This window comes from Gallus gallus, chromosome 4 (assembly GCF_016699485.2).
Source record: "Gallus gallus isolate bGalGal1 chromosome 4, bGalGal1.mat.broiler.GRCg7b, whole genome shotgun sequence".
In the NCBI taxonomy this organism is placed as follows: domain Eukaryota; kingdom Metazoa; phylum Chordata; class Aves; order Galliformes; family Phasianidae; genus Gallus; species Gallus gallus.
The window spans coordinates 46,507,516-46,520,594 of record NC_052535.1 but is presented as its reverse complement, the minus strand read 5'-3'; the positions used below and the strand labels follow the sequence as shown (position 1 = coordinate 46,520,594).

At 37.6% G+C, this 13,079-nt stretch overlaps 1 protein-coding gene across 9 annotated transcripts in view; it reads right to left on the bottom strand.

Moving 5' to 3' along the window:
- WDFY3 (WD repeat and FYVE domain containing 3) overlaps positions 1-13,079 on the bottom strand; it is a 139,864-nt gene that overhangs the window by 46,314 nt on the left and 80,471 nt on the right. For all 9 annotated transcript variants that reach the window (XM_015276464.4, XM_015276469.4, XM_015276467.4 and 6 more), the window contains 9 exons: positions 11,020-11,201; positions 10,143-10,374; positions 7,373-7,533; positions 6,666-6,777; positions 6,056-6,246; positions 4,882-5,034; positions 2,465-2,538; positions 2,204-2,365; positions 752-846 (listed from right to left, as the gene is read on the bottom strand). In XM_015276464.4, coding sequence (XP_015131950.1) covers positions 752-846; positions 2,204-2,365; positions 2,465-2,538; positions 4,882-5,034; positions 6,056-6,246; positions 6,666-6,777; positions 7,373-7,533; positions 10,143-10,374; positions 11,020-11,201 — 1,362 coding nt within the window. The remainder of the gene's footprint in view (positions 1-751; positions 847-2,203; positions 2,366-2,464; positions 2,539-4,881; positions 5,035-6,055; positions 6,247-6,665; positions 6,778-7,372; positions 7,534-10,142; positions 10,375-11,019; positions 11,202-13,079) is intronic.

Here is a 13,079-nt window from a genome sequence, read left to right as displayed (position 1 = left end):
AAGCTTAAATGTCTTCATCTTTGAGACTGCAAAGAGAAAAAGCATTTAGAAAGGAGAGACATGACATGCAGTGATAAATGTGCAGACTGCCTAACCTTGATCTTTAGGAAAAACAGACAAATAAAGCTCACTGGGAAGTAGAAATCCATCCCTCTTACTTGTTCCTGCCTACCACTATATTCCCAAGGGATACAGAAACAGCAACAGCACCTTTGGGCATCCCCTTCAGATATTGGCTCAAATCCACCATTTGCCGAGGCCATTTCTCCCAGGGGACTCAGAGCAAAACTACAACAGCGTAAGTATCTTTTCTTTAAGAAACAAGGGTAGAAATGCTCTCAAAACAATTAAATGTAATTATTATTGAAGGCTAAATATACATACATACATATATGTATGTAAATTTTTTTAAGGAAAGAAATCACCCTAGATCGCCTATATTTTTTTTCCAGTTTCTTCACAGCTGGAAGGACAGGTGTACATTGCACTTCTCTCTCCCATTCACATAATAAAGCAGAGATGCACCATTTTAGAAGCATCTTGGAGAAACAGAAGGACAAAGTGCAGTGTTAAGTGAAGTAAAACAAAGAGTGTGTGGTTTTCGCACTGCTTTGCATGCAATACTAAGAAGTGAAGTTTCACAGCTGTCAGCCATAATATAGCGAAATGATACTGCTGTACATTTGAAGTATTTAAGTAGAAAAGAGAAACTATTACTCTTCTACTGTTTCTAAGTCATGCAATAACTTACCACTGTCAAGCTTTTCTTCATTATTTATTTCCATGACTACAAACTTCTCACAGACTGCAAATGTAGGTAAAGTGGAAGAGATGAACTGTCCAAACCTTGATATACACAAAAAGAACATCATGCATTGAGATGACAGATTAATCCTCACCTACCAATAATTCACAACTAACGTAAAATCAGAACACTAGTGAAAGGCAATATACAAGAACTTTCTCGTATTTAGAGGTTGATAAAACAGCCTAAACCTAAAGTTGCTAGCTAAAAACCAAAGTAATGTACATTAATAACTGGAATCTTGGCAGACAAGTTTGCAGCTACAGGACTCAGAAAACTTTAACGTTCAAGAAGAAGTGTGAAGATACCTCGAAGTTCTGGTAAAAGGAATTTTGCAAGTTAAAGAGAACAGAACAAAACATTCACTAACTATTACAGCTGAACTAGTATTACATCAAAAAAACCATTCATATGGTGTAACGTTTATGTCTACAGCTTGAGGTGATACAACACAAGGTCACAGTTTTCAAGAACAAGATGACAATGAGCTGCTCTAAGAAAGGAGATGGAATATATTCCTCTTTCCCCCGCAATTAACCTCAGAAGGTTCATAGCTACTTATTCTAAGCTGTCCAATATGTTTGTCCTTACTTCCAGGAAATAGAAAAGGTGATGTTGGAACACTCAAATTTGCACTCCAATTCCACAGGAATTTAAGAATTACACCTATGCTGTCTACTCTTGAACTGCTTTCTGATGTCTCTGATAGCTTTGACTGTACTTGACATAAGAAGCTGAAAATAAAACTACTCATAAGAAAAAAACATCCAAGTCTGGTAATACTTCATCAATTTCCATAATAATCAAACAGGAGATGAAAAAACCCAGTTAAGAAGTTCAACTCATTTAAAAACATTTCACATAGTCTTGAATGGATGGGTTGCAACTATTAATACAACTTTCACCAGTCTTAATTATACAAAATAATACAATTATACATAATTACTATCATTATACCTAACAACCTTAAATATTTTTCTGTAGTGATGAATTAGAAAAAAAAATCTTGAAATTAACCTTTCATGAGAGAGTCATCAAGGCTGGATTTTAACCAGAAGCATCCTCATGCTCAACCTTGAGTAACAGTTGAAAGTGCTCAGCATTTCACATGAAAAATGAAGCAAGAATAGGGCACCATTGTTACTTCCCTGCAAAATGCTGAGCAAGTTCTATCATTCAGTCACCTCTTATTCAGTCATCCCTCTTTAGATATAAACTGAATATTTAAATCAGGTTAAAAAAAATGATTATGCCTAGCCCTCCATCACTTCTTGTAGCACAAAATTCAGTGCAAGAACTTCCTACATTTGTTACTCCACAATGGCTTAACTGTATTTTGATCAATACCAGTAACATAATGAAAACACCTAAGCCAGAATGAACATGGGCATGGGCTACCTGAGTAAGTCATAACTGCTGGGGAAGCCTTGAAGCAAGAAGCTCAGCACATTGCTAATTGCAGCAATAGTAGGCTGGGAGAGAGACATATCTCGAAGAGTCAAGAGCAGCCTTGGGATAAGTTGGAATTCCCTCATTAACTTCGCATTCTTTGCAGCTTCACTGAAAGAAGGAAGGAAAGGTATCAATTTAAAATTGCTGTATCCCCTACGTGTTATCTAATCTTGCAAGCCTCATTAGTAGGCTAGCACCAGCTCATACCTGCTCTCTGTGAGAAGTTCGATGAAGTGCTCAAATAATGACAGATGAAGTTCATAAGGTGCATGAAGCCAGACCTGAAATGCAGAATGAACAGTGCTTAAGGTTTGTACTTGCAACCAGCTGAAGACTCTAAACTGGTAATCAAGCTTAATATACCAAAGGTTATGACAGTCTTGAAGAGATAAAAACTTTTACCTGGCCACTGCGCTCAGAAGCTGACTGCAAGGTTCTCAATTATTTTTTCCTCAAATTCAGTTAACTGTTAGTTCAGTTAACTGTTCTAGTGCAGACTACAGTAACACATTGATACCAAAGACAGTCTCTGTAAATGTATCATGCTTGAAATTCAGAGTTACAGACAAAAGAATTTAAATGTTATCTGCAATTTTTTCCTCAAACAGATAGTAAACAGACGCCAACGTTATTTCTGGTTTACAATGCTGATGTGAAATGCTGGATGGTACTGCTGTGTTTATTTGACTAAAGTGAAGATTGTCTGTTTGTAAAAGAGACTTATCTTATATCTGCACTGAACTCAAGGGCCTTCCCTTATTTTTGTTTTGCCTTCCTCTTTTATTCAAGTCTTAATCCAGCATTTGCTGCATAGTATTTAAAATGATTTAGATCTCCTAGCAAAAAAAACCAAAAACCCAATTATTCAAAAGTAAGAAAATATATATAAAACCAGAAAGTTTGACGTTACGGCTTCAGATCTTAAAACTGATCTCCTATTGAACAAAACATAATTAATGTGTGCAAAACAAGCTGCAATGAAAAACTGTTTGCTTTTCCTTTTCTTCAAATCTTATCTAAAATGATCAGAACAGTTTTTTCCTTACTCTGCTTCGCACAAGAATAAGAACACCGAATTGATCAGATTTTCATGAAATAATATGCATCACTGATTTCTAAACACAGAAATAAAAAAAAAAAGGAATAAAAAAAATCTCAAGTCAGGAAAAGTGACCTCTTGAGAGTTCATGAAATTTTCTTGAGTGACTCACAGACTTACCTTGTGCTTTTTTTTCTTTTTAAATTAATACTGTATGCTTACTCTTTTTCCTGCTCTTCTTGGCCTCCCGTGAAAAAAGGTGACACTGAACTTTAAATAATGAAATTGAAGAATTCCAATAGTAGTTCCAGAATGACTATAAAATTGATGAATCAGACAAATAAGCCAAGAATATTCAGCAGAACTCGCAACTACACAAAGATCTTACTCTGTGTAAAAGGAGTTGGGCTGTGATTAACAGCCTTCTCTCTGCTAACCAGTTCATCCAGCTTAAGGGTCTACCACAAATATTATCTGAGGTAGATGCAATAACCTCTATTAGGCCTATATTAATTTTGCGAGCACAAAGGAATCACTGTAATTCAAATGGTGTGTTAAAAAATACAAAAAGAATTATTGTTTAAAACAGCATAAACTTATTTCTAGTGTTAATATCCTTATCAAAAAAAAAAAAAAAGAAAAATTTCAGTGATTTTCACTTATTGTTTTCATTCTGTAATTACAGTCTATTACTGATCTTGGCAAGAGTATTTTTTACTCGCATTGAAGTCCAGTTCTGTTAACATGAAGGCAGCAGGAGTTTTTTCTAGACAGAACCCTTTAATAAAAATTCCAGGAGTGCATTTAAATGCTGAAATGCATATCTAAACCAGTAAAATGAGTAATTCCATGGTTTTTATTTTATTTTTTTTGAAGTAGGTGAGAATCACAACAGCTTCACTCAGTCTGCATCAGATACAGATAATATAAAAGGAACAAATGGCAAACAAAGAGTTCTATGCAATGCCTAACGCAGCCTATCAGCCTCTATCACAAATCACATCTACTACATTAACATTTCATTCTGAACTTGTCTTCTATCCTCACTTTAAAACGAAAAAACTTGAATACTTGATAGGTTGTGCAAGCAGAATTTTAACTACTTTACTATTAACTTTGTAGAAGACACATGATGAAGTGATTCCAATGTGCTGTGTTGAAAATTTACCTCCTACTGTTACTTTCACTGCATCTTTCATGCCTGAATATATTTACTGCAGTAGAATACAGATTAAAATAAAATTACTGTGGAACAGAAAACTACAAAACATCCAGGAGTTGGACTCAATGATCCTTATGGGTCCCTTCCAAGATTGGGATATTCTGTGATTCTATGATTCTGTGATCTTCTAGAACAACAAAAAGGATAAACACTCTCGGTGCCTATGAATTGTTTCAAGAGCAATTCAAGCACAAAAAGTTACCAATAATTTTGCACCTGAGCTGTTTTACCGTACAATATGTAAAACAGTATGTTTGGAGGAGACTAACTAATCTGCCATTGTTCAGTATAAAAGTGTGCTATTGGTTTGCCGAACCACTCATTAACCAGTATCATCACCACTTTTCATGTAGCTTTACATACCTCAAAATCACAGAGCAGATCCTGGAAGGCAGTGGAATTTGGAATAATGGAGGTCTCATGCCCACTGTCAACAGTTCCCACCAAGGAAAAAGTCAGATGGAGTATGTGACTGTTCAAAAGGGATCGTTTCTTCTTTAACAGCATCGCCAGCAACTAAAATGAGTAAACAGATGAGGAACCCTATGACAGTGCAGGCATATTATCTAAGAATAAGAAAGCATGGGTGAAGCAGCTGTATCCCTTTTAAGAAGGTGCATAAAGTACCCCTAGTACTTGATAGTTTTGATGAAAAAGCTTGCAAATGGCATTACTATTGATTAAAAACAAGAACAGAAAGAAAAAAAAAAAACAAAGAAGAGTGTACCCAGCATACCCTCCAGCTTGTGAAACAGCTTCTTTCTACATGGTAGAGGGTAATAAGTAGTAAGTCACAGTCTACATCAGCCTAAATGGAATCAAATGTTTCAACATAACTATACTGATCTCAATCAAAAGATTTGTAAATATGCAGCCCAAACCACAGGTGCATTTTCAATTTCAATAAAATCATCTTCATCAGAATCAGAAAATTCATTGGTCACATGAAGATATATATATATATATATATATTTTTTTTTTTAAGTCAAATGATTCTTTTGCATAAGTGATTCTGCTTACTCTACCTCAGTGGAGAATTAAGAAGTTTTAAGCTTGAAGATGACCAATATCACGAATTATGAAGTCCACGCAATCATCTCAAAATAATAATCCTAGGAGCCTGCTTGTTTGGTTCCCCTCATGTGTTCAAGTCCTCTCTTGCTGGTAGACCACTGATATAGATGCTCCTATGTTTATGGCAATGAGCTCATGTTAACAGCATTAAGTGCCATTTATGCTCATAGCAACGGGCTCATATTAACAGGGTTAAGTGACTTAAGTTGTGCTCCTCCTTGCTGTATTAAGGAAGAGTGTTTCAGCAGAACTATTAAATTGGCAGATCTGCTTAGAAAAATTTTCCACCTTGCTCTTTAGAAGCTATCCAACTAACTAGTCTCTGTTAAACAGCCAAGAGCTTGGTAAACCCAAGAGCACAAACTAAGGTCACTGCAACACAACAAGGAATTCCCATGGGAATTGCTAGCACAGACACTGAAATTCAACAAATCCAGTCTGTTTTAAGGTATTTCTTACATACCTGATAACCTCTGATTCTTTCCATTTCCTTGCTGGCTAGTGGATTGCTCTTTACCACACAGACTAAAGCCTTCACAGCTGCATACAGTCCCTCTACATCTGATGCCATGGCCACAAGTCCCAGAATAGCAGCAGCTCCACCAATGTACTGCAGAGTAGTGGCAACAGGCTTGGGGACAAACGTTCTTACTCCTGAGTAAAGACGGTGAAAATAAATGAATTAAAATCAAGTCTCATAGGAAATCACTGGGAAATCATGTAAGCAATTTGCATTTTAACTCTGCTTGATTTATTAAAAGAATATCACTAGGTGAATTTTGACACCTCAGAAGAGGAGGTGATGGAAATTTTGCACTGGAAAATAGTTAACTAAAGTGAACTAAAAACAGGTAAGTATTTCCATGTGAATGTATTCATGTGAAGTGAAAAAAGCATTCCATACCACTAAAACAAAAAAAAGATGTCAATACAATACAAAAATGTAAAATAAATTTAATGACGTACCATAAACACCACATATGTGATTCGTCTTCTGATCTTCTGGCACTGAGTTCTTATCAACAAATCAGTAACCATGTTTAAACTTCATAATTCTCAGTTACTCAACTCACCCAAATATCCTATCAAAGCTGCACCAATGGAGCGTGCGGGTCCATTCAAGTGCCCTGCTGAGTTATGTAGCAGCTTCACAGGTGTGGCATTTTCATGAGAAGAAATTGCAAGCTTTAGAAAATGAGGGAAGAAAAAAAAGAGGATCAGAAGGGTTTAACCTTTTCTACAGAAGTCTGAACATAACCTCTGTATTTTCCTCCTGCGATAGAGTAATACAAAACAAAATTAAACTACACCATAGTCATTAGCACATCCACTATTGTAGTCTCCAGAGTTTAGGGAGGATTAATCTAACTTAAAATCCCAATATATGGTCCTCTGTATAAATAATTTACTTAAGGTAAAAACGTAAACCAATATTCAGATGTCCAAATGCACAGTCAGGTAACAATGCTATCAGATTTCTTCATCTGCAACAGCATAAGAATTTCTCAACGATACCATCTTAACTGTTTGTCTACAGGATTACAACTACTATCTACATTAAAAAGCAGAAATACCTCCATGAAGGAGCCGAGCTACACAGCTATTGGTAATTTCATGAACAGAAATAAAATCTACAGTCTCCCCCTCCCCCCCCCCCATTTTTTTTCTTAAATGTTGAAGTAATCACAGGCAACTCTTCTGACAAGTACATTATTGTTCCTAGTTCCTATAAGCAAACTGTCTCAAAAAGTCATACAAATAAACTCATCTTCCAATGTACCTGCTTGGCAATTGCTTTACTATCCAATTTGTTGTAAACCTTTCTTATTTTTGCCACTGTAAAAGAAGAAACTGAGAGTGCATAGAGACCAAAGGAGACCTTCTCTTCTGGTACTAACGATACTGGACATGGGTTGTTTCCTTCACACTTGGAATCTTTGCCTAAAAACACAATGAAAAAAGAAAAAAGCATTGGTCTTCTCTTCAGTATTAACAGTAAAATACTGAAATCACACAAGAAGATAGGTATTGGAAGAGAGCTTCTAGAGACCCATGAGATTTGATATTGCTTTTACTTTTTTTCCACAACATAATCAAAACCAGGTTGATGGCCTACAAGTCTACTGATGGCATACAAACCTGCTATTTAAAACAGAAGGACAAAATACATTCTCTTTCAACATCTACTTAATGGCAACAGGTAGCCCATGGCCTGGACAGGCAATGAACGATGCGGTTCTTCTTAATCTCAATCTTTTGAAGGTAACATTACTCCTGTGCTCAGTTTGTACCCAGTCTAAGAGCTGTTCGCCTTCATTTCAATGTAAAGTAAAATGTGTTTGGTCCATTCTCATGTGTGGCAACAGGCTGTATACAACAGCTTGCTAAGATAACTACTTTAGAACATGGTACAAGAGATGCACGACTGATTAAGAAGCAAAAGGCTCAGGCACTGAAGAGAACTATCCCTGCCTTTCATTTTTTTTAGCCTTTGCTCCCATATTGAAGGCTTCTTGGAAGGCACTGAAAACACTGACAGCTGTCTACAGTACTCAGAGGAATTGTGCAGAACACAGCACCTGAAAGCTTTACAGAAATTCTCTTGTTCATCATCAATCCAAGTCAAAAGGTGTATCTAACACCACTGAAATACATTAATGGAATTGAAAAATTGTGGATTTGATTTACCTAACACTGAAATAAACAAGTTTGGTGTCAACGTAATTTTTCAGTAAGAATCACATCTCTGTTGAGTCTCATTTGAGACAATTTCAGATGTCTCAGTTTCCACATAAATGAAATTACTCATGAAATTGTATTCTCATACAGACACCCTAAGAACATTCCTCCACTTCCACAAAGAAAGGAATCTATTCTACTGTACAAATTGCTCTTTGAGAGCTCTTCTCAAGGCCTGAAGAATATCAGGTCTTTCTCGCTTAAATGCAGGACAAATTCTCAGAAGATGGCAACCTTGATTACCAAAACCAGAGATAGAACTTCTGATGTAAGCATGGCACAGTTCAATGGCAACTCAGATAGAATTTCCTCTGAAAGAACAACAGTAGAAGATTGCAAGGACTCATCCCTTCTCCAGGATTCTCAGAAATAACCATTGCATTAAGGAAAAGCAAACTTTTTGGGTAGAGAGGCCAAGATAAAAATCTACAGTCAGGAGCTTCATAATGTACCCTGTATCAGACTCTTCAGAGTTTGGCACAGTGCACATATTGCGAACAGAAGCTCTGCCCCAAACAGAAATACATCCTCTGTTCTGGAGCAGATTACTCCTGAAACACAATGAATGGAGAAAAGCTCATGTAGGAGAAATATGTTGCCATGCCAGACAAAGTCAACATGTTAAGAAATGAACTCTCTTAAACCACTGTCGGATTCCAGGTGAATATGGACTTAGCATAAGGCAGGAAAATTTTTAATTCTTGGAAGTGAATGTACAAATCCATTCACGGAGTTTGCTCTGGTTAATGTGGTGATTACAAGTTGCACAGAGCTAATGTGCATTCCAGGAGAAATGGTAATTGACCATCAGATACTTAAAACCAGAGTAATTTGCTGGGTTTGAATCGTCAAAAAAGTAAGTAGTTGACACAGGTCTATACAGGACAAACAATTCCCTCTCACTCTCTGACTCAGGATACACAAAGAGAACTACCTGCTTTTTCATGATACTTTGGTATCTCACAGCCTGAACAAATTCCACACTTGTCTTGTTGTGTTTTTTTCTTTTTTCTTCCTATTGCCACTCTGCTGAAAACATTTACCATGAAAACCAAAACTACGCAATTTCTGTATACCCTTTAATTCCATATCATTCTCTTCACTCTGCTCCCTTCCTTGAAGATGGTGATGGTTTCTCTGTAGAAGAACTGGAAAGTATTGTGGTGCTCATGGAGAAATATAACACAAGGATAAGATAATTTGATGTCTCCTGGTTTTAGTTATGCCATTTAAAAGCCCTATGATAGCCACATAAAGGAATGAACATCTTCTGACAGTATACTAACATGAGTGAATAGGGAACTTAACTGCACAGAAAGACAGGGAGCCCTACGGAACAGAAAGATCTCACTGGTGACAGCTCATCTTACCAGAGCTACTGTCAAATCTATTGCCCAAATTGGTAAAGACAGGGCTACGGAAACACATTTCTAACAAGGTTATTTTTACCTTTTTACAGTCTATCTCCTTTCAGTCTCAAACAAGAATACTTAAAAATTGTAATAAAATTTCTCAGATTTTTTTCCCAGTACATGCTTTCAGACTACCTGCTGCACCACAATCCCTGTTTGACTTCCTCCTGCTGCCCCTCGGTTGATCTACTAATGTTTATAACACTTCCATTTCAAGATAGCTATGTTTAAAGCACTGTAAACAGCTGCCACTTGTTGTGTTTACAGCGCCTTCCCATAAGGACGTTTCTATGAACAGCTTTTCCTCTTTGCTACTGCCTATTCTCTTTTTTACACCTTTTCTGCCACTGGATTCAACTAACTCAGACCATCCTCCTGACTACCGTTTGCATTACTTACATGGTACATATACTGCTTGAAAGCTTCCAACATAATTTGGTCCCAGCTCATAAATGGTGCTAACTCCTGGGGCAGGCAGAACTTCCTCCAGGAAATGTGTAGGGCCCAAGCGCCACACCAAGGATGAGAGCTGGCGCTGTGCAGGAGGTGTGCCGATATAGGCATAGACAGTGCTGACTACAGGAGGATTGGCAGAACCAGAGCCACTGGGACTGCTATGAATATAGTGAAGCTGTAAGGGAGAAAAGTACAGTGAAGTTACTGAGAACATCCAGGTACTGTGAAAGGAAGTACATACCTTAGAAATTTAGGGAAGCATTCTGCAAACCAAGGGACATAGCAATTGATTGATATGTAACGCACAGTATTTTGACACTATATGGTAAGGGTGAAAAGCATTATCCAGAAGGTAAATGCAAAGATCAGAAATCTGGCAGTTTTCAAACGACCGGGGTGTGCAGAGAAACACAGAATGAAAACATGGTCAATTCTGTAGTTAAAAATGCAGAAGAGCGAGGTTGTATCTTGCCTCTAAAAACATGGTGCTTCATGACTGTCAGGCCTGCCAGGCACCAAATACTCTTTCATTATCAGTTACAGGTTAGGACAGGGTCCCAAGTGTTATTCCATGATCTCTGGACTTGGCCTTCTAGTTTGTTCCGGCTGTTAAGAAAACATGCAGCATGCCTGTCTCCCTTCAGTACTGCTATTGCTCATCCATAAGAAAACACTCATCTTCTGCTTAACAGAAGTGAGGCTGGAAGCTGAGCGAAGATCTCTTTTTGCAAGGCTCCTCTTATTTTGTATGCACGTACACACACAGAGAGAAAAAGATCACTCCAATCAATAAAAGCGATTATTTCAAGATTTATTTTACCTTAACAGTGTTAACAAGCTGTCCATCAAGGTACAGCGCTGCTGTACTATTCTTCAGCATGCCTTTACTCATGACCAGAACCAGGTGATGCCACTGGCCTTCCGCAATGAGCTCACCACAGCGAAAACGGGCACAACAAGGAAGAATTTCATAAAACGATGACTCTTCACTGAAATCATCAACTAAAAGGAAAGTACCAGATAGAGGGCAACAGGAAGAGTGTTATTAGTTTGATTTTTATGTCATCAGAAAATGCAAAAAATCGACAGCAATATGTTAAAGCCAGAATGTCAGAAAACACATAGATAAAGTAACCAAAAATACAACTAATGTTGTATGAGTAAAGTAATATAATTAACAAGATCAGAATTTTTTAAATATTTCTTTTAAAATTCCAAGTACAAAGACTGAAAGAATGAAGTTATTTTTGAAGAAGTACTCGAAACACATCATCACAGTTGAACAGACTGAACTTCTACGAGTAATTGTGTATAAGCCAATGAGAAGTTCTATTGCTTTCAATAACGTGTATCTGTTCTTCCGGCCCTAAAAATTCCCTAAGAAAATTCTCAGGATAATTTTAGACTGTTGAAAATTACATTTTACTTTTTGGTTCTCCCTTCCCGTTACTAACTTTCTCAGGTTTCTCTCTAAAACTTCAAAGCTGCTTTTTAATCTAACACACACCTTAGAAAGATATCCGTACCTCTCATACTTCCTCCTGACACATTTCCCTTCTCTACGGGCTACAGTGTGACTGTGCTGCAGGATGGTCCTCCACAGAGGACATAGGGGAACCTGTACTCTGATGCCTGGAGCATCTCTCCCCTCCTGCTCCAATCTTCGTGTCCAAGGGGCTTTTTCTCACAACCATTTTTCCTTGCTCTTCACTCCATGCAAGCTTTTTCCCCTCTTACATACCTGTCTTCAATGTATATTGCTGCCTTTAGCTCTCAGTAAATCATTTTTTTATTATTATTATTTTTACTTTTTCTAAAACACACCCTGTGATTTCACACCAGAAAGCATGATCAATTTGCAGTACTCAGGTGCATTAGTTTCTCCATCAGAATCACCAAAATCTGCCACTCTCTACGTGAAAGCCCAGAAAGGGAAAAAAAGACAAAGTTTGAACATTCTACACTACAGAACATTTCAACAGAAAGCAGTTCTTCAGATCTCTCTTCATTCTTTCATGTTGAAGGAAAAGAAACTAATCCTCTTACTTCAATAACAGTGTATACAGAGAGAACACTACTGTCTTTAGAAATAGCGCAAGGAAAAGGATAAAAGCAGAGCTCTTAGAACTAACTTCCAGATACAAAAATAATCTTTCCTCAACTTCTTTTTCTCCAGCCAAACACCTCAAAGTACAACTCTCAATCACAAATGAGAATCCCTGAAGCACTCAGTTTATTCTCACAACAGATTGTCAGCACCATCAATCCCACACATTGGCAGGCCAGCTATCTCTGTTCTTCAGGTAACAACCTGCTCAGGACTCGACTGCACACCATCCACTATATAAGCCATCATAAGGTATAAGGCCACCAAAGCAAAGTATCCCATTCACTTAAAAAGGAATCTTTGTAGGCAGTGACATTCAAATCCTCTCTGTCAAAGCCTCTTCAAACCCAGGATCTTTTAAAGAGTTAGATATAAGCTTACAAACTAAACATGTATAATATACTGCTCCAGTGCAAGCTAAAGCAATTACTACGAACATAAACTTGGGCTTATTTGGTCTGCAGAAGAGAAGGCTCCAGGCCTTCCAGTAATTAAAAGGGAGATTAAGAACAAGAGGGAGATAAGACTTTTTACGTGGGCAGATAGTGACAGAACAATGGGGAACCGTTTTAAGCTCAAAGGGGAGATTAAACATTAGGTGGCATTTCTTTAGTCAGAGGCGCCAGACGAGGCTGCCCACAGAAATCGTGGATGCCTCAACCCTGGAGGTGTTCAAAGCCAGACTGGATGGGCCCTGAGCAGCCTGATGTGGTGGGTGGCAGCCCTGCCAACAGCAGGGGGTTGGAAACAGATGGGCTTTAAGGTCCCTTCCA